This window comes from Saimiri boliviensis, chromosome 11 (genome assembly GCF_048565385.1).
Source record: "Saimiri boliviensis isolate mSaiBol1 chromosome 11, mSaiBol1.pri, whole genome shotgun sequence".
In the NCBI taxonomy this organism is placed as follows: Eukaryota; Metazoa; Chordata; class Mammalia; order Primates; family Cebidae; genus Saimiri; species Saimiri boliviensis.
Window position 1 is genome coordinate 109,271,910 of NC_133459.1, and position 22,341 is coordinate 109,294,250.

The window sequence follows — 22,341 nt, forward strand, 5'->3', positions numbered from 1 at the left end:
CAATGTGACCTCATCTTAATTGGATTATACCTACAAAGACCCTGTTTCCAAGTAAGGTCACATTTACAGATTCCTGATGGACATGAATTTTGGGAGAACAGTTTTCAGCCAAGTACAAAATACTTCAGCTGTGTCAGAGCTATAGTGAGGTAGGAAACTACTACAACACAAATGTAATGAATGACTCCAAATCTAGAAGAGAAGACAAAACATGTATACAAATAATTACAATATGATGCAATAGTTATGACAAGAGCAATAACCTTTGTGGATCTGTGCAAAATAACATGAAAGAAAAGGACAATGATGAACACAGTGATCAAGTAAGAAATCATTATAATCAGGTAAAATTTAAAAATACATGCAAGAAATGAGTAGGAAGATTCCAACCCAAGGCAGTGAAAGTGGTGACAAAGGACTAAATTCAAGGGTAACTAAGGAAGAAAATACTGTCCAAACTAAGAGACTTATTAAATCAAGATGAAAGAGAACAAGTAATGAAGAATAGCTCAGAGATCTCTACATATGATAATTAGGTGTAGACTTGCCATTAATTGAGATTGGAAATAAGGAGAGAAAGGAGTTGAGGTGGGAATTCTTTTTAAAAAATTTCATTTGGATATGTTGAATTCAAAATGGGATTGGGACATCAATATAGGGATGTATAGTAGTTGAAAAATGTTGATTAAGAGTTCAAATAAAAGACTGGGGTAAATATTCTGAAGTAAAAGATTTATATGAACATTGTTGAAGAAGTGAAATAGATGAATTATATAGAGAATACGTGATTAATAAAATGATAAAAGGATTTGTAATCAGAGTTCTCCAGGGAAACAGAACCAATAGGATGTACAGTTGGTCCTCTGTATTGGTGGGTTCCACATCTGCTAATTCAAAAAACTATGGATTGAAAATATTTGAAAGAGATATTGTATCTGTAATGAACATGTAAAGGCTTTTTTCTCTTGTCATTATTGGCCAAATAACATGGTATATTTACATAGTAATTACATTTTATTGATTATTATAAGTAATCTAGAGATGATTCATACAGGAGGATGTGCATAGGTTATACGCAAATGCTATGTCATTTATATCACGGACTTGAGCTTCCTTGGCTTTCGGTTTCAAAGGGAGGACACAGAACCAACTCCTCATGGATACTGAGGCATAACTCTATCTGTATCTGTATATGAGAGTGTGTGTGTTTTTTTAAGAGATTTATTTAAAGAATTGTCTTGCGTGGCAGTAGGGGCTGACATTTTGAAAACTGTAGGGCAGGGAAGTCTGGAATTTTTAAGGTGGGCTGATCAGCAGCCTGGAAACCCAGAAACTCAGGCAGGAGTTAATGCAGTTTTGAGACAAAATTCCTTCCTATCTAGGAATCCTCAGTTTTTGCTCTTAAACCCAACTGAGTGCATACTCATTATCTCCATTAAACTCAACTGATTGTAGTTGTTAGCCATTATCTATAAAATACTTTCATAGCAGCACCCAGATTGGTGTTTGATTGAATAACCAAACACTGTAGCATAGACAAGTTGACACATAAAACTAACTTTCGCAGGAGTAAAGAACAAATCCAACAATTAACAGGAAAACAAAGATATACAAATACAGATGCTCCTCAATTTTTGATGGAATTTTGTCCCAATAAACCCATCATAAATTGAAATTGTCTTGAGTTGAAAATGTATTTAATACACCTAACCTACTTAACATCACAGCTTAGCCTATCCTACCTTAAATGTGCTCAGAATACTTAAACGAGTTTCAGTTGAGCAAAATCATCTAACACAAAGCTTATTTTATAAGTGTTGAATAGCTCATGTAATTTATTGAATACTGTTCTGAAAGTGAAAAGAAGAATGGATACTCAAAGTACACCTTTACTAAACATGTATCACTTACCATCATAAAGCTAAAAATCATAAGCTGAACTATCGTAAGTCAGGAACTGTCTGTATTGACAAGTAATAGTCACAGGGGTAGAGAACATGAAAAAAGAGATCAGAGAAGCCAAAAGGCAGGGATCATCGAGATGATCAACTGTGTCAAGCCCTATTAAGAGGTCACATAAGTTAAGAGCCTAAATCTCTTCATGCAATTAGACATTTAGTTAATTGTCACCTAGAAAGATATGCTTCAGTATAGTTTAGAGAAGGAAGCAAGGTAGCACTGAATTGATAAATGAAAGAGAATGAGGGAGTAAAGACATGATTGCAATATGTTTGTAGAAACAATAAAATGTTCTAAAAACCACTTTCTCTTCCTTGTACTACCAAATTATTTGGGTCTTCCCTTGATCAACCATGTCAAGCCCTATTAAGAGGTCACATAAGTTAAGAGCCTAAATCTCTTCATGGAATTTGACACTTAGTTAATTGTGACCTAGCAAGCTCTGCTTCAGTATAGTTTAGAGAAGAAAGCAAAACAGCACTGAGCTGATAAAGGGAGTTGAGGAAGTAAAGACATTATTGCAATATGTTTGTAGAAACAATAATTGAAATGTTCTAAACCATTTTCCCTTCCTTCCACTATCAAATTATTTGGGTCTTCCCCAGCACTAAAACCACTCCCTGAGGGGATAGCCCAGCAACAGGTGCAGTCACGGATGTTTAGATGCCAAGCATTATGAAAATTAGTTTCATGTCACAGATGACAAATTAGACATTATTAGTAATACTTTAAGGTATATTAGAGAATCTCTAGAGAAGTTTTTGATTTTTGTAGAAAGACATGGAAATATATTCATTATCAAATAATATTATTTTTAAAAGTTGATGGTAATCTGTATATTTTTTCTGGTATCAGGAAAGATTCCAACTGATATCTGTGACATGCCCAGTTTTGTTAAGTAAGTGGCCATACTTAAAGTCTGGCTGATTACAAACAAACTCACTTCATAAAGAGTACACTTAGGACAAATGGGTGCACAGGATTATTTCATCATGATTAAATAGAACTTACATTGGTTGTTTTATCAAGGCAAATATTAATTTGTCTCTAATGAAGTCAAGAAGAACTATTACCTGGAATAAAAATGCCATCTAAAATACCTAACTTTCACAGTGGGTAGAAAGTTTTTTTGACACATAATCTTAATATCTATTCAGTAAGATAATAATCTTACGTATGATTCTTAACTAAAAATATATACAGAAATTATTTGGAGCTCCTTAAGGTTAAAACAATTATTTGAGAGGTTTCTTCTAGCATTCATGAGAAAGTCCATTGGCTCTATAAATAAAAATTTACAAAATATTTCTTTTGTGACTTAAGAGTGACCTTTCTGAGTCTCTCCTGACTCTGAAAGGTGACTCTTAACCTCAAACTTGTGGCTATTAATTATCAGCCCACCACATTAAACAGCTGTTGTGTTTGGATGAAAGCACTGAGTCTAATTTTCTACCGAAAAGAACTGATCATTTTTGAGCCTTTTTCTATTTGTAATCAGTCAAAAATTGCTGAGTGTACATGACATGCAAAATACCATGCTAAATATGGTGGAAAGAGGACCACATGAGTGGTGGCCACCAGAGTGCAATGATAAAATACAATCCTCCTTACAAAGATTATGATTAATGTTTGGTTCCTCTCACTTGAATTCAGCCAGGCCTAAAATGTACTTGGCATTGAAAATAAAGACAAAAGTAAGACAATAATCAATTCCTCTAACTTTCAAGGATTTACATCTAACTTTCATCTGTTTATTGATCTGACTCAAGGAAACAGAATCTCAGCATACTACGGTTGAAGGACCCATAGATAAGCAAAATAACACAGTGGTTAAAAGGTTTGGAACCAAACAGAGTCAAGGTCAAATCCCAGACCTAAACTCTCTTAATTTTAGTTTCCTCATTAATAAGATAGGCAATATTTTACACACACACACGTGAGAAAACTTAAAGCATCTGGTGTGGGTCCTAGTATCTGGAAGATAATCAATAAAAGGTAGTGGTGATTATTATTAGAATATATATAGTCCAAACTTCTCATTTAATAGATGGTAACATTGAGTCTCCAGAAGAATGTCTAAGGCTAGTGAGCAAACAAGTTAGGAATAAATTTGGAATGCTTTAACTGGGGGCAGTTTTCACTCCGAGAACTAAGCATTTCCTCAAAGCATGCTGATGCATGGTGCCTACATTCCACATTAGTGTAAATATTCAAAACATTTATTTAGTTCTTACTACTTTTCCTAAAATAACAATAAGCCACAATTTCTCTACTTCTTTTCAAGATCTGCACAAATACCAGTATTTGGACTCAGGATCAGCAACTATTTAAAATTATAATTCTTTCCATTGCTTTTCATTAGAACATAGGTTTTTTTCTTTAAAAAGCTACACTTTATAGAAAAATACACCTGTTTCAGTACACCTTCAATTGTCTTTAAGTCTACTTTCCCATTTGTCCTTTGTTTTTCTGCTTTTCTCTCCCACTACTTTTACTAAAATATAGAGACACAGTATTTTCCTCTGCTTTTGAACAATGTATTGTGCCGATTTGCCTTCACTATTCTCCTTGGCTCATCTCTATTTTCAGTATTGATGGATCACATCAGTAGACTTGTAACTGAACTACTGATATATGGGCCAGTTTTTGACTTTCAGAGCACCCAAAGGAAAATGATAAGGTATGTAAATTACTTGGAGGCCTGGGTCTGGCAGTGGAAGAGATATCTGAAGGGGCAGTCAAGTAGTCGAGACCCTTAGGCCTTACTGGAATGATCTATCCATCAGACCCTATTGTATTTCAGGCTGTAAATCCTAAACTGCTTTTCTATCCCTTTCTCATTGACCTATGAAATATGGGGTACTGTGGACAGAGCTTAAATTTTGAAGTTGATTGAACTAGGTTCAAAACTGAGTGTTAGACACTTAGTAGCTTTGTGCCTGTGATCAAGTTACTTAACCTTTTTAAACCTCAGTAGACTCATCTGTAAAAGGGAGCTTAAACCTATTTATCAGGGTTATTATGGTTAACTGAGATAATGAACATAAAACATCTAACTTATAGTAAGCTCCTTCTGTGACCCTAATTTTAACTTGGGTCAAATTAGGGTCACGGGAGGAGCTTACCATAAGTTAGATGTTAACTTATAGTAACATCTAATATATTAGATGTTAACTTATAGTAACATCTAATATATTAGATGTTACTATAGTATTAGTATTAGATGTTACTAGTATATTAGATGTTACTATAAGTTACATCTATAACTTATAGTAGTTATATATAACTACTGTCTAATGTGGTTATATAACTACTATATTAGATATTCTATATATTATATATTATATATATTATATAACTACTATGTTAGACAGTCTAATGCTGTCTAATGCTGATCTTCTGTATTATTTTTATTACCCATTTATTTATAGGCATTTAATTTATGATGAAGGTAAATTGAAGAGAACATGATTTGTTGATAGGTTATTTCTAAACAAGCTGCTTTCCATTTGGAAATGATTTTTTGCCCTATCACATGCCATTTAAAAAAATAATGCAATATGTATAATGGTATCCAGAGGTACTAGCAACTAAAGTGTTAAGCAAGATCTTTGCTCTAATTTAGTCCTAGAAATATTTTGATTGTAAGTTATGTGAATGTCAAGTTTTTGTTTTATTTTGCCCAATAAATTTACACAGTGAAATGCACAGATTTATTTTATTATTATTTTATTTTAGATTCAGGGGATACATGTGCTTGTGTGTTACATGGTATATTGCATGCTGGTGGAGATTGGGCTTCTAAGGTACTCATAACTCAAACAGTGAACATTGCACCTGATAGGTAATTTTCAACATTTGTCCCCCTTACAACCTCCCCGTTTTGGAGTCCCCAGTGTCTATTATTTCCATCTTTATGTCCACGTGTATCCATTGTTTAGCTCCCACTTATAAGTGGGAGCATGCACTATTTGTTTTTCTGTGTCTCAGTTAGTTCACTTAGGATTATGGCATCCAGTTCTATGTTGCTGAAAAGGATATGATTTCATTCTTTTTTTTTGTGGCTGCAGAAATGCACAGATCTTAAGTGTAAAATTGGATTAGGTTTTGACAAGTGTATATACACACATAACCAATAACCAATCAAGATTATCACCCTGGGGCTTGGCACAGTATCACTTGAGCCCAGGAGTTTGTGACCAGCCTGGACAATATAGTGAAATCTCATCTCTACAAAAAATTTTTATAAAAAGATTAGCCATGTGTGGTGGCTTGTAGTCTCAGGTACTTGGGAGACTGAGATGGGAGGATTGTTTGAACCTAGGAGACTGAGGTTGTAGTGAGCCAGGATTGCACCACTGCACTCCAGCCTCGGTGACAGAGTGAGACCCTGTCTCAGAAAAACAAAAAAGGGGTATCACCCTGAAAGTTCCCTAGAGCACCTTTCCAGTCAAGCCTCATCCCTGTAGGCAACCACTTACTCCATCACCACAGATTAGTTCTACCTGTTTTAAAATTTCACATAAATAGAATCAGACAGTATTTATTCCCATGTGTCTGGCTTCTTTTGATCAATATAATGTTTCTGATATTCACTCATCTTTCAGATTATATCAGTAGATCATTTTTTAATTGCTTATAGTATTCTGTCACATGACCGTATCATATATATTTTTTTAATCCATTCTCTTTCTGACTGATATTTCCATTGCTTTCAGTTTGGGGCTATTATGAATAAAACTGCTACAAACACTCTTGTGTAAATATTTTTGTGTGCACATGAATTCACTTCTCTGGATAAATACTAGGAGTCAAATGAGTCAGGCCATAGAGTATACACGTTTAACTGCTGAACAGGTTTTCGAAGTCCCTTCACCATTTTACACTATACCAGTGATGTATGAGAATTAATTTTAGCCTTATTATATTAATTTACATGTTTCTAATGACTAATGATGCTGCATACCTTTTTCTTCCGCTTATATACATGAATATATCTTCTCTGAAGTGTTATTCAAGTCATTTTAAAAATTGGGTTGTCTTATTTTTAAGTAGTAGAACTTACTTATTTGGATGTAAGCCCTTTGTCAGATATGAATTTTTTGACATTTTATCTCAATCTCTGGCTTGACTTTTCATTTTCTTAGCAATATATTTTGATAAGCATCTTTTATTTTTAATGAAGCCCTATTTATTAATTTTTTCTTTCAGGGTTAGTGTTTTGTGCCCTCTGTAATAAATTGTTTTTTAATTTGTTCTTTAGCTTAAGAAATTAAGAGTTAATGAATAAGGATGTATTTCCATTGTAAAGAAAAACACAGCAAGATATTTTGTGCATAAATTTTAGATCAAACACATAGTATATCTTAAAGTTTGCACTATTTGTTTTAAAGTTTTAAACACAAAGTGGTCAAAGAATAGCAGAATTAAAGTAATTTAAAGTCTTTTTCTTTGCCTTTACAATAACCGTGCTATTATTTATTTTGAATTTATTACTTAAACAAGGGATTATGTAGTATTATCACATGGGTTAGAAATTCAAACTACATCTGAAGAAAATTCAAACATTTCTAACTATTATAAATTCTAAACCAGAGTTTGGTGAACTTTTCCTGTAAAAGGCCAGATAGCAAATATTTTAGGCTTTGCAAGCATTATAGTCTCCATACAACTACTCAGCTCAGCTGCTATAGTGTGAAAGCAGCCACAGACAACACATACATGAATGAGCATAATGACTGTGTTCTAACAAAACTCCATTTATGGACACTGAAATTTGAATTTCATAATAATTTTTATATCACTAAATACTGTCCATTTTATTTTTTAAATCACTTAAAAATATAAAAAACATTCTTAGCTCATGGGTTGTACAAAAATAGGGAGTAGGCAGATCTGGCCCAGGGGCTGTAGTGTACTGTCCTACAGCCTAGAGAAAGTTGTTTCTGTCAATGATCCTTGTTGTCCCCTTTTATGAGACAGGTTTATTTCTAGTTCATGACCAAAATGCTGGTAAGCCATTTGGGTATAGATCTCTTTACAACAGAGGTATCATTAGATTATTTGGCAGGCTTTACAATTTGTCACCTGCCTCAATGTGCAAATTGAGCTCAGGGTAAAGAAAGAGGCTTTTGCACAAATCCCTGGAAAAGGCAGCTCAAGTCCTACTTTATCTCTCTGGGTTTCTGTATTCATTTTGCTTTTGACCTGTGAATTTCTTAAATTTCCTCTCAGCTCAGTTATATATTTTATCCAGCATCTGTGGCCATTTTCAGTAGAATTATTCAGAGTATTTTTCCATTCTGCTAAATGTGATCCTCTAATCAGTAGTGATTTTTACTCACATTACTTAAATAACTATGTTAGTCTACCCTCTTTTCTTACCTTACATAATTTTTCGAAGTTTGGGAGGTAAATGCCTTAGAGAGACTTTTCAATTCTTTCCCAGGAATTATACTTTACTTCAGGCTTTCTTAATAAGAAAGCATCAGGCCGGGCGCGGTGGCTCAAGCTTGTAATCCCAGCACTTTGGGAGGCCGAGGCGGGTGGATCACAAGGTCGAGAGATCGAGACCATCCTGGTCAACATGGTGAAACCCCGTCTCTACTAAAAATACAAAGAACTAGCTGGGCGTGGCAGCGCGTGCCTGTAATCCCAGCTACTCAGGAGGCTGAGGCAGGAGAATTGCCTGAGCCCAGGAGGCGGAGGTTGCGGTGAGCCGAGATCGCGCCACTGCACTCCAGCCTGGGTAACAAGAGCGAAACTCCGTCTCAAAAAAAAAAAAAAAACTACAATTATCTGTTAAAAACTAATTTGAAACCATTTTACAGTAAAATTTTCCAAACCCAGCCTAAATTAGGTGAAGCAATGGTATCATTTAATCAGCTATATGCCTAGGTATGTTTTGTAATCTGTCACCTATAAAAGAAATATATCTATTTCAAATATATATATTTCTTTTCTTTATATTTGAAAGTTTTCACAATAAATTGTTGGGGAAAATGTAATCACATTTGAAACCTGTTTTAAATGGCAAGGGAGAAATGTCCAAATCCCACAGAAGAATTCTGCAAAAAACAATAGGCAAGATTTTTGCAGCTTACGTCTGCTGAGCTGGGGAGGACAAAAAAAAAAAAAAAAGATTACCATAATCCCTTTATCTGCCTACCTCCAGAAAAGGACAGAAAATTTGCACTCTTAGTGAGAAATGAAGGCAGGTGAAAGGTTTGTTCATGTTAAGAATTCCACGTGGTGAAACTAAGTTCCTCTGGTTAAATTTTGATGCTTAAAAACAAACTATTTCTGTAATTTCAATGTTTCACTTCCTTGATTACTCAGAATAACTTTATTTTCAATACAGATACAGTTCCTAAAAGGATATAAACCATACCTTCTTTGGATTACTTAATCATCATGTTTGGCAGTGTCCTTTTACTATTAATCTATCTGAAATTATTATTTTTTTAAATCTGAAAACAAAAAACACATAAAAATCAACACACGGGAAAATCTGTTTACCTATTCAATAGCGTGCATATGAACTGTATGTTTTGCGCGTTGCAAGCCTTTCAATACAAATGACCTTCTAAAGTGTCATGAGACAGGCATATTTATGTTTGATATCCCATTAATGATTTTTTGGTAGTTATTTAAAAAATACCACCCTCTGTATTTAATAAAGATGGAAAAATACATAACCCAGATACTAGTGGATAATAATTTATTTAAAAATTATTTATTTAATATTTACTATGTGCTAAACCTTAGAGATGAGAATATGAGTAAGATGAAGTCCCTGAATTAACAAAATCAATAATTTGGTAAAGAAGAAATACAAATGAACAAATAAAAAATCTCATAAATCAGTCAGTAAGTATACACAGAGTAATACTGTAATAAAGAGGAGAAACCTAAATTAGCTTAGAGGGTTGAGGGTCTCTGGGAAGGGTTCCTGAGCTTGGTCTTAAAGAATGAGTATTAACGATCTAGGCAGGAGAGAATGAGAGACAGTATTCCATGATGAAGCAGCAGCATAGAGGAACAAAGCAGCATGTTGTGGGCAGAGAACGATAAGCAATTTAGTATTGCTGGAGAGAAAGCCCACGGTATAGAATGGAGAGAGATGAGGCTAGAAAGGTAGGCAGTGGCCACACCATGAATGATTTTGCAGGATATGTTAACACGCCTGAACTTTCTCTTGGCCTCAGAAAGATTCTAGAAGGGGTATGGTATTTTCGGATTGTGTATTAACTATAACTCCCTGACCTCATTGAGTGAAGGATGAATGTGAAGGAGACATGCTGATCAGCTACAAGAGTGACAAAATAAGGACCTGAGAACCAAGATGGTGACAGAGGGTATGGTTTCCATCGAGACACACAGACAGACATGACAGAGAGATTAGATGTGGGGATGACTCCCTAGTGTCTGGCTGGGGTTAATATGTTGATGACAGTACTTTCCTCACCCACTGTCCCCTCCATCCAAGTAGATAATATGGAAAGAAAAGCAAAGTTGAAAGGGAAGATGATGGATTCAACCTTGGATGTGTTGAATGTGCTGCCATGTATCTAGGTGAAGATTCCCAGCAGAAAGTTAACATGAAGCCAAGAGGGAGAAAGTCTGAATAGGAGGTTGAAATTTGAATCTGAAAAATATTAAAGATACTAGGAATTTTGAGTGAACAGCCAGTTTTTCTGGGGTTTTGTTTGCTTGTTTAACTTAAGCCATTCTAATAGGTGGGTAGTGGTAGCTCATTGTGATTTAAATTTTTATATCCCTAATGTCTAATGATGTTTAGGATCTTTCTTGTTTTTTTGTTTGGCATGTTTTAAAATGCTTACTTATCATTTGTGTGTCTTCTTTGGTGTCTATTCAAATCTTCTGCCCATTTTTAAACAAGGAGCTGTTCTCTTATTTTTTTGTGTGTACTCCTTATATATTCTCCATACAAGTCCTTCATCCGATATACACTTTGCAAATATTTTCTCAGCCTGTGGCTTCAACAGTCTTTTGAAGAGCATAAATTTTTAGTTTGTTGAAGTCCAATTTATCAATTCTTTTTTTCATCGTGTTTTTGGTCTAAAAAAATCTTCTAAGAAATCTTTGCCTAAATAAGGTCACAAATAGTTCCTCCTATGTTTGCTTCTGGTATAGGTTTAGGTTTTCCATTTACATCTCTGATCCATTTTGAGTTTTTTGGGGGTGTATATGTGGTGTGAGGAATAGACCGACGTAATGAGAGGGGATAAAATCAGCCACAAAGAGGGTCTAGACAGGAAGAGCAACAAGGTGGTTGAAACCTGGGCATAAAAAAAAATTCAGGGTTCAAGGAAGTGGAGTCGGGCATTGTCGGGAAAGCAACAGGAAAACTTTGAATAATCAACACTGCCTGCTAAGGTAAGCAATGGCAGCTGTCTTTTTAATTTGGATGAGGTCACTAGTGACCTTAGAAAGAGCATTTCCAGTCAAAACAAATCTTTGCTATTCATAATTACCTGTAACCAACAGCTTTATAGGAATTCCCCCAGCAGACGCACTCGAGAGGTCTGAAATCCCTGAGCACTATGAAAGGTCACTTCTGCTGAGTACAGGGAGGTCTGGGATTCCTGACACTGATGGTGAGACCGAAGCATCCCTGGGGCACTTCAGCACACGGTCTTGGGGACAAACCTGAGGAGTCATTACCTTGCTGGGAAATCAGAAGGCCACTCACTGCTGGATTTGCCAACGTGACGTTTCACCAGGGAGACACCCAGTTGAACTACAGGAAGACGAGAAGGCGGGGATTAATAGCTGTGCACTCGGGCAAATCAGGGAAATCCCCCCCAGCGCCCCCTGTGTCCCGAGGAGAGGTGGCGTCGGGGGCGGGGCCTCGCCCGACTCTCGCCCACGTGGCTCCGCTCGGGTGAAGAGCTACTGCAGTTACCCAGGCTTAGGAAGCGGAGGATAAAGCCAGGAGTTACCGGGCTCGTGAGCACGCCCGGTCCTTTCCCTGAGGCAATGAAAGCGACGCACGACGGACTCTTCCCCGCTGACTGACCTTCCGCCCCCGGGTCTCCTCAGCCCGGATAGTCCGCGAGCCCGTCCCCCTCCCGCTAGTCGTAAAGTGCAGTAAAGGCATCAGCGTTTTGCGACACCGTAGGTGAGATCGGCGGCGTGGGTCCTTGCTCTGCGCGGAGCCGGCGCGTTGGCGGTTGCTTCTGCGGAAAGCCGGCGGTTGGAAGTTTGGAGAGGTCAGGGAACTAGCTACGATTCTCTCAGCGGATACTTGGCTGCTCCTAGGTGTGTGTAACAAGCGGCAAAACGGGTAGGGTTGTTTTAAAACCTCTTATCCCCGTTCGTCAGCGTGACCTAAGGTTTCCAAACCCCTCCTCGTGACTTGCCGCTTCTCTAGTGCTCCTGTGGTTGCGATCTTCGTGCTCATCGCTAGATCTTAGGTGTCCTTGGTGTAACTGACTGTTGTTCTGTCCACTTCGTCCTGCAGTCTCTCTCCTCCCGACGTTTGAAATGCTTTATCTCATCGGCTTGGGCCTGGGAGATGCCAAGGACATCACAGTCAAGGGCCTGGAAGTTGTTCGACGCTGCAGCCGTGTGTACCTGGAAGCCTACACCTCAATCCTGACCGTAGGGAAGGAAGCCTTGGTAGGTGCTGAGCGTCCCCCAGCCTCCTGGGAAGAAAGCTCCCTGACGTCTGAGTTTCATACACTAAGCTGAACAGAATTTTCGGGTCTGCTTGTTTCAACCCTTCGAAACGCATTCGCTTGTTCATTAATGATCTGGGGAGTAGAGGAATGGAAATGACATACCAACCGACTGACTTGGAAAATGAAAGGGTGCTTTGTCCTACTTTACAAGTCTAATTTTGTGGCTTCATCCAGCAAATAGGAAAGCTGTTTTATACTCTTGGGGGGTAGTTATCAAAACCCCATATTTCATGAGGTAGTCAAGAAATCCTTTCTGAGTTGAGTACTAATGAAGTGCTGACACAGCCTTAATGAGTTGGTTATATATTCAAGAACCAAGCTGAAAGCTTCCCCCTTTGAAGTATTTCCATAGGGAATGGTGATTGCCTTTTGGTATCATATCCAGAGAGATCTTACCTTAAATACACTATGTCCCAATAAGGATTATACTGATACACTTGTATATATTGAGTGAGCCTAGACTTAATATATACAAGTATATGAGTATACATTAAGTAACCAGAGTATTAGTGTATTATACATTTAGTTGGCCTTCATAAGGATCCAGTAAATTCTGGGGAAGGGTCAACTTCAGGTTCATTGTCAAACTAAGTAAAAGGTAAATCGAAAGATTAATAGACACGTTATGGGAGGAAGGAGTAGATTTTTGGAATTGTCTTTTGTCATGTCTTCCAAACAAAAAATTGACTTAAAATATTTAGGTCTCAGATTACTTTACAGTCTTGAAGAAGGAATTAAGAACTGCTACTTGAATTAGCCACGCATTTAAATAAAAGTTGTTTGTAAAGACCAGCTTTGATATATACATATACGCAGAGAGAGAGAGAAAGTAAGTGTTGCTCTGTTGCCCAGGCTGGGGTGCAGTGGTGCTATCACGGCTCACTGCAGCCTCAACCTCCTGGGCTAAAGTATTCTCCCCATCTCAACCTCCGGAGTAGCTGAGACTGCAGGTGGGTGCCACCCTGCCCAGCTAACTTTTTTTGTATTTTTTGGTAGAGACAGCGTTTTGCCGTGTTGCCCAGGCTGATCATGGGTTCCTAGACTCCTGCGATCTACCTGCCTCAGCCTCAAGTGCCTCCCAAGTGCTGGGATTATAGGCATGAGCAACCACACCCAGCCTAAGACCAGCTTTGATTTGAAAAAACTTCTGTTTCCCCATTTTTGTCACTCTTAGGTTTAAACCAAACCTAAGCTCAAAATGATGGAAATATGCTTCTCTAATCAGTGCTAAGGAAAAGTAGAAGGAACTTAACATCATCAAGAAAAGTGAGACAAACAGCAGTTTGATAGAATGAGATATCAGGGGATGGCATAGAGGAAAGTTTGGATACAATTTTATCCTTGCTTTGTTACATGTTAATGTGACCTTGGACAAGTCTTTTAACTTTAGTGTCTTTTTTAAATGGGCTAAAAACACCTACTTTATGTGTTTGGCATAGTTCTTAGCATAGATTCTTAGCTATGGTATGTGGCACAAAAGTGTTCAGAAATAGAAATTGTCCATGGTCACATTTCCAAGCTTCTCGGAACCTCAGTTTCTTCATTTGTCAAGTGAGAATTACCAGTTGGAGGGTGATGTAGTGTTTTATTGAGGTGATGTATATGAAAGTGCTTTGTGCATTTTAAGTGCTAGCTAAATGTCAATTTTGGTTGCTATAATTTTTTTAAGTATTTTTTTCCAAAGAGAAAACTTCTGGAGTTATTACTTATAGAGTAAAGACCTGAAGCTGGACCCAGCCTTACCTACAGTAAATTATGCACACTTTAAGGTACTAGAATATCTGTTCCTCCACAATAATAAGTACTGACATTTATAGAACACTTACTGTGCACTGTTTTAAATGCTTTACATGTAGATTAGGATTATCATTCTAATTTTCTAATTACTGTTCATTTTGAAGGCATAGAGAAGTTAACAAACTTGCCCAAGATCATATGGATAGTGAGTGACTGAGTGAGTGAGTGATAGAGCCAGGAGATGAACCAGAGCAGTCTTGAGAGTTGAGGTCTGTCACTCTTTTTATTTTTTTCAGACGGAGTCTTGGTCTGTTGTCTAGGCTGGAGTGCAGTGCCGTGATCTCGGGTCACTGCAACTTCTGCCTTCTGGGGTCAAGTGATTCTCCTGTCTCAGCCTCCCGAGTAGCTGGTATTACAAGCGTGTGCTACCACACTCGGCTAATTTTTGTACTTTTAGTAGAGACAAGGTTTCACCATGTTAGCCAGGCTGGTCTTGAACTCCTGACCTCAGGTAATCTACCCGCCTTCACTCCCAAAGTGCTGGTATTATAGGTGTGAGCCACCGTGCCTGGCTGAGGTCTGCCACTCTTGACCTCAGCACTGTACTGTGTCTCTGTATTCTTAAGGATAGATAATAGCTACACAAAGCGAACACCTACAGAGAAGGTAGGATTCAAGCAAAATGGTCAATGCTAGACCCTGTGCTGCTTAATAATCTGTTCATTTACTTATTTGTTTGACAGATACTATTAAGTACCAGATATAGTTGCACTACAGCAATCCTTGTAACTTTTAATAGCTCACTCAAAATTCTCAATATATAAGAAACAGTATTATTTACCTGTGTGTCTACTTTTACTCCATTTGAATTACTTATTACTCCTTAGGATATCAGTTAGAAGATTTACAATCCTTCTTTCTGTACTGGCTGCTGAGATGAAAAAAAAAGGATTCATGATCTTGCATAGTAGCCTGTAACCACTGTCAGATGAGTGCTAGCTTACTAGTTCACTCTGCTGGATTTGTTCTCTAGAGTTGAGCTGCAGGGAATTAAATCACAAAGCAGTTTGTATGCAAGCTTCCTACATATTTAGAATTCATTCATCGCTCCTACAACTCTGCCTTTTTAGCAGAAACTAAGGAATACAGTTTTAAATTAGTATCTTCTGCATTAATGTAAGAATGTTCATTGGCTCTGTAAACAGCTAATTTTCTATTGTTTCTCATTGGTGCTGTCTTTTTCTTTTTCTAGCTGAGATGCCATATGTTTTCCCAGTGAAAATTTAATAAAACCTAAAGCACCTAAACAAACCATGTTTGTTTAAACTTATTGTTTAATATATTTATTCTGTATTATATCATGTTTCTGAAGTAGGGTATGTATATTCCGTGTTCATCCTGCAGTGTTCTGCCTGGCCTTTAAAACCAAATTTAAAAATAAATTTAAAATGCAAATGGTCTCAGATGTTAAGAGGTCTGCCTCCTTTGGGATACTAAGACAGCCCCGAAGACAGAGTTTAATTGCAACATGATACAGAGTACTGGCTCACTGATGAGTTGTATTGAATGATCTGTGTTTGGGTGGTTGCCAAGATATGCACCAGTCCCAGACAAAGATTTTGTGTGTGTGTGCGTGTGTGTGTGTGTGTGGGTGAAATGGTCACCTGCTGTCTCTCTATCTTGATATTGGACTTAAATCTGTAGGAAGAGTTTTATGGAAGAAAATTGATTCTTGCTGATAGAGAAGAAGTGGAACAAGAAGCAGATAATATTTTAAAGGATGCTGATATCAGTGATGTTGGGTTCCTTGTGGTCGGTGATCCGTTTGGGTAAGTCAAGGCAGATATTTTGAGTTTCTAACTCATGTACTGCTCTTTTTTAAATCACGATTATTCTATTGCATTTAAAACTTTTACCTACCAGGTCCTGATAAGGAACACTATTTGATTTCATAGTTAAAACTTTAATCATCTTTGAAACTAGTAAAGAAAAGCTACTTGGTAAATATATCATCATATGTATCACTACATTATCAAGAGTGTCAGCTGTAAAGTTTGTATCATTGTTTCTGCTGTTTTAGAAGGTCATGTAGGGTAACAAATGCCTTAACTGGTATATCATTATCAAATAGTTCATAACATTCTCAAAAGTCATGTCTGCCATTTGCTGCTGATAATTTCAAGCATCTTTGAATTCTTTTGTCCAAAGTTTTTTTCTCCTTTTGTAATTATCTAATATTTGACAGTACTGCCGTCACTTTGCTTGCCTTGAATTTATCGTTTATCAAGTCTGTGATTTCACTTTCTTATATCCACTGGGAACCCGGCTCTTATCATTATCACAAAAATGGGTGTCTGCTGCCTAGTGACGCATCATCAATCTCTAATGTCAAGCCAAGCAGAAGAGTTCTTTATCTACAGCTGGTTACCTAAGACTTATATCACAGATTGAAGGAACATAAGGACCATGTGAGAAGTCCTTGGAGGGGACTAGGAATTTTATTTAAAACACAGTGGTAAACTTTTGCAGGGTTCAAAGCAGGAAAACTCAATATCTCATTAACATTGTGAATGTGCCACTCTAAATCAATAGGTGAATGGATTTTAGGGAGGCAAGAATGTTTTTGGTGGAAAAGAGAAAAAGATGGGAACATATTTAGAAGAAGAATGCCAAGATGGATGCAGTAAATAAGGAAAGGAAAAGAGTAAATCTATCTCCCAGGATTCTAGCTTTATAAATGAGTGGTTGATAGTGTCACTTGAAAACTGGTGGAGAACAGGATTTGGAAAAACAAGAATTGGTTCTGAAAACATGTTAACTTTGAGCTATGAAGTTAGGCGATTAGTTAGCTGCTGCTAGAGCTTGGGGGTGGGAGGTCATCCTAGATAAATGGCTATTGAAGTCATCAGTATATTAATGGTGTTTAAAGCTCAGGGAATGGATAGAATCACCTTTGGAGAGAAGAATGGGAAGAGAAGAAGACCTAGGGTAGCTCTAGGAACCTTGGCGTTTCAGTGTGTGCCTAAAGCCAGAGGAGACGGGAGAAAAAGCAAGAGTATGTTGTCACAGAATCCAAGAAAACAGACTGTTTCAAAAAGGAAAGACTGAAAAACTTCAATATCACAGTGAGAGTTTGTAAGATGAGGGTGCAAAAGTGTATATGAATTTAAAGACACGATGTTTGGAGTTGATTAGTGGGGATTTTATGGAGGAGTTGAAACCTCAGCAGGACCTGGATAGGGTTCAACAAGTAGAGATTGTGGGGTGGGCCAGGAGAAAGGTAGAAGGAAGAATACTCGTGTAAGTGAAAAAACAGAGGCACAGAGAAAATATCTTGATGTAATTGCTCCCCTGCTTAAAAACCATCAGTGACTTTCATGGCCTTAAATCTTGAAGTCATTCTTTTTTCTCTAGCTGCTCTTTTTAACTGCTACGCTAGAGCCAGTTGTACGACTTTGCATTTCATAAGTGTTTTATAATATTCTTCCCCCATTTCTTTGCTCAAGCTTTTTCCTTAAAATTGTTCTTCTCAGCTCCTAATTATACCTAATTATACTATAAAATTAGTATACAGCTCACGTGCTGCCTCTTTCATTTCTATTTTATTCAGGAGTGCCTTTTTTTTTTTCCATTTTAAACTCCTTTATTTTATTTTATTTTATTTTATTTTAAGACTAGTCAAGTGCAGTAGTGAGAAGGGCGGAAAGAGTAGAACAAGGAGTTCGATCTGTAACTGACTGTGAACAATCAATTGAGATAAGTCACTACCTTCGGACCAGCCTTAAACTCCTTTAATTTGCCCTTTCTCAGTGATTCATCATATGTAGCCTTGGATTTAAATTCAGATTTAAGGAATGTTTACTGTACTGCAGTTATTTTTTATTCACAGGCAGATCATTGTTAGGATGTAATCACTGGAAATGGGATGGTGGGGAATGTGTAAATTTAATTAGAATTTGAGTGGATTAAATGGAGGAGAAATCAGGTAAGGAATATGGAATGCAGTACGCCACTGAAATTCTTAGATAGGACCAAAAAAATGTCGCTTATTTAGAGACCCCTTCTTATTTAAATAAAATGCTCAATCTTAGATTCTTTTTGTTTCAATATTTTTAAAATGGTAAATTTTAACCATACAGTTCAGTGACATACTAAGTACATTCACATTGTGCAATTATCAGCACTATCCATCTCCAACAATATGAAGTTCTTGAAGATAACTAAAAGTCATAGTAAAGTAAGTTCATATTGTTCTTTACCCAGGTTATTGAAAGGAATATGGAAATAGATCACATAAAGAAGACTAAATGTCTAAAAAAACACTATATCAATAGATCTTAATCATTGTGAGAGCTGACAGTCTCAAACATTCTATCCCTAAATCTGCCTAAGTAGACTTTATTAAACACACCCTTTCTAATGATGGTTCTGTTTTATTATTCCATTCTGTATTTTAGTATGCTCTATTATATTGTAAATGAATACATAATTTTTAATCCCTATGTTGTATGCCTTTTCCTTAACGGCATACATATACAGATAATACGTCCTGATGTAGGCTGTTTGACTGCTTCCATTCCATGTAATGCGTATGAACAGTGCTTGGCACCTAATACTATCCAGTCAATGTCAGCATTATTATTAGTCCATTTTTCTTCAATATAAATAAAGCTGCCATGTGTAAATTTATGTATATGACACCTTCCCCCTCCCACTTCTTCATCCCCACATTTTAGATTGTTTTCTTATGATAGATTCTCCAAAATAGGTTTTTAGGAATAAAATATCAAAAGGTATGGACATGGACAGTTTATAGAATAAACCGTATTGTCAATTGTTACTGCTTCCATAGTTCATGAGAACATAATTTTCACTATATCATTGCAAACATTCATGGATATCTGGACCACCAGCCATACTTATGTCAAAAAGGGAGGCACTGTAAAATTTACAATAAAGATACCAAATTTTGTGTATTCAAATCGGTCACCTTTGTGTACTTTATTTTATTGATTCCATTAATCAAAACATTTTTTGAATTTCCTTTTTTGTTATTGTCTTTAGAACAATTTCAAGTAACAAGCATATTATTACAAACAGATTTATTACTATTTCTGAGCATATATATATATATATATATACACACATATATATGATTTTAGATAAAGCCATATATCTAGAAATAGTAAATGTGTGTGTGAATATATGTAAGTGCCTGCTCATTTTAAATAAATTTGTGATAGGTAATTTTGGACCAGTTTTTCTTTTTCATCTTCTTAAATAACTCACCAAGAAACTAATTTAGTTTTCTTTACTATTAATGTTAAGTAGTGAGATTCTGTTGAAGGTGCTATTGAAAACAATTCTTTTTAATTGGCATGCATGTTATATTTTAAAAGCTTACTCAAAATCAAATTAGTGATTATTTTTCATGTTAGTTTTATGTGTGTGATTAAAAACAGGCTTCCCTGGTGGGCATTTGTTAATATATATCTGACTGCCTCATGAGGTGAAAGCCCTTGATGTTCCTACTTGGTGTGCATTGATCAGTCCAGAGGTTCTGCTTGTTTGCATGTAGTCTGACATGCTAATGTTGCTTTACCCAGTAGGACCTGGAATTTTTATCAAGAGGGAAAAGGGCCTTTAAAATGTAGTTCTAAATTGATAAGGGGTTACATTTCACTGTGCCCATATTTATATTTATCTATATTCTCTCTACTCCAATCTACCTACTTACAGTCTTGAGATTTATCTTCATAAAGGATACCTACTTATAGTCTTGAGATTTATCTTTATAAAGGAAAGGCAACAGGTCAAATATGCACATACATACATACATACACACATACACACATCCTAATTATACACAGTAACCAAATGAAAATAGTTATAAATAACATGACTGTTAGACAGATATAAAATTCAACATTATATGAGATAGGGCTCTCATATAAAGACTTAAAGAGTGACAGGCTGTGAAAGTTTATGTACAGGCATACCTTGTTTTATTGTGTTTTGCTTTATTTCACTTCACATATATTGCAGTTTTTAAAAAATGAAGGTTTGTGGCAACTTTGCATTGAGCAATCCTGTTGGTGCCATTTTTTTCTGACAGCAGTTCTCACTTCCTATCTCTGTGTCACATGTTGGAAATTATGATATTTCAAGCTTTTTCATTATTACATCTGTTATGTTGATTTGTGATCAGTGATCTTTGATATTACTACTGTACCTTAGGTTGCCACAAACCAAGCACATATAAAATGGTGAATTTAATTGATAAATATTGTCTGTTCTGACTGCTACCACCAACTAACCATTCCCCCAAGTCTCTGTCTCTTATTACCTATTACCTTCCTATTACCAGAGACACAGCAATATTGCAGTTAGGCATTTTAATAACCCTGCAATGACCTCAAAGTGTTCAAGTGAAACAGTCATGTCTCTGACTTTGAATCAAAAGCTAGAAAAGATTAAGCTTAGTGAGGAAGGCATATAGAAAGCCAAGAGGCTGGGCAAGGTGGCTCACGCCTGTAATCCCAGCACTTTGGGAGGCCTGGGTGGGTGGATCACCTCATGTCAGGAGTTCAAGACCAGCTGGGCTAACATGGTGAAACCCTGTCTCTACTAAAAGATAGAAAAATTATCTGGGCATGATGGTGGGTGCCTATAATTCCAGCTACTTGGGAGGCAGGGAGAATTGCCTGAACCCAAGAGGCGGAGGTTGCAGTGAGCTGAGATCATGCCACTGCACTCCAGCCTGGGCAACATAGCAAGACTCCATCTCAAAAAGAAAAAAAAAAAGAGAGAGAGAAAAAAAGAAAGCGAAGATAGGCTGAAAACTAGGCCTTTTTTTTTTGTCAAACAGCCAAGTTCAGTATGCAAAGGAAAAGTTTTTAAAGGAAATTAAAAGTGCTACTCTTATGAATCCACAAACGATAAGGAAATAAAGCAGACTTATTGCTGATATGGAGAAAATTTCAGTGTTCTGTATAGAAGATCAAACCTGCTGCAATATTTCCTTAAGCTACAGCCTAATCCAGGGCAAGGCCAGAACTCTCTTCAAGTCTCCGAAGGCTGACAGGTGTGAGGAAGCTGCAGAAGAATAGTTTGAAGCTAGCTGAGGTTGGTTCATGAGGTCTAAGGAAAAATGTCTCTATAACATAAATGTGTGAGCTGTGGAAACAAGTTATCCAGAAGGTCTAGCTAAGTTAACTGATGAATCACCACACAGTAGATTTTCAATGTAAATGAAACAGCCTTCTATTAAAAAGGATGCTGTGTAGCACTTCCATTGCTAGAGAGGAGAAGTGAATGCCAGGCTTCACAGGACTGGCTAACTCTTGGTAGGGCTAATGCAGCTGGTGACTCTAGGTTGAAAACAGTGCTCATAGAACCTTGTGAAAATCCTAGGACCTGTTAGAATTATGCCAAATGTATTTTCCCTGTGTGCTGTAAGTGGAACAACAAAACCTGAATGACAGCACATCTGTTTACAGCGTGGTTCACTGAATATTTTAAACCCACCCTTGAGACCTACTGCTTGAAAACCAGATTTCTTTTAAAACATTATTGCTCACTGACAATGTACTTGGTCATCCACGAGCTCAGGTGATGTACAAGATCACTGTTGTTTTTATGCCTGCTACCCCAACATATATTCTACAGCTCATGGATCAAGGAGTAATTTTGACTTTCTTTTTATTTAAGAAGTACATTTTGTGAGGCTGTAGCTGCCCTAGATTGTGATTTCTCTGATGAGTCTAGGCAACGTAAATTGAAAACCTTCCAGAAAAGATTCACCATTCTAGATGTCATTTAAAATATTCATGATTCACGAGAAGAGGTAAAAATACCCACATTAATAGAAGTTTGGGAGAGGTTGATTCCAACCCTCATGAATACTTTGAGGGCTTCAAGACTTCATTTCAGGAAGTAA

General features: G+C 36.8%; 2 protein-coding genes across 6 annotated transcripts in view; one reads left to right on the forward strand and one right to left on the reverse strand.

Moving 5' to 3' along the window:
- LOC120360515 (sphingosine 1-phosphate receptor 1) overlaps nt 1-12,055 on the reverse strand; it is a 203,912-nt gene extending 191,857 nt beyond the window's left edge. For 2 of the 4 annotated variants that reach the window (XM_074381338.1, XM_074381341.1), the window contains exons 1-2: nt 11,925-12,015; nt 11,647-11,722 (exon numbers count right to left, since the gene is read on the reverse strand). The gene's annotated coding sequence lies outside the window, so the exon portion shown is untranslated. Of the gene's footprint in view, nt 1-11,646; nt 11,723-11,887 lie in introns of all 4 variants that reach the window. The other 2 variants (XM_074381340.1, XM_074381339.1) reach the window with 2 other exon arrangements.
- DPH5 (diphthamide biosynthesis 5) overlaps nt 12,051-22,341 on the forward strand; it is a 34,622-nt gene continuing 24,331 nt past the window's right edge. The window contains exons 1-3 of one of the 2 annotated variants that reach the window (XM_074381343.1): nt 12,051-12,268; nt 12,446-12,603; nt 16,107-16,231. In XM_074381343.1, the coding sequence (XP_074237444.1) occupies nt 12,469-12,603; nt 16,107-16,231 (260 nt within the window). In that variant the 5' untranslated portion in view covers nt 12,051-12,268; nt 12,446-12,468. The remainder of the gene's footprint in view (nt 12,269-12,445; nt 12,604-16,106; nt 16,232-22,341) is intronic. The other variant, XM_003933249.4, reaches the window with a different exon arrangement.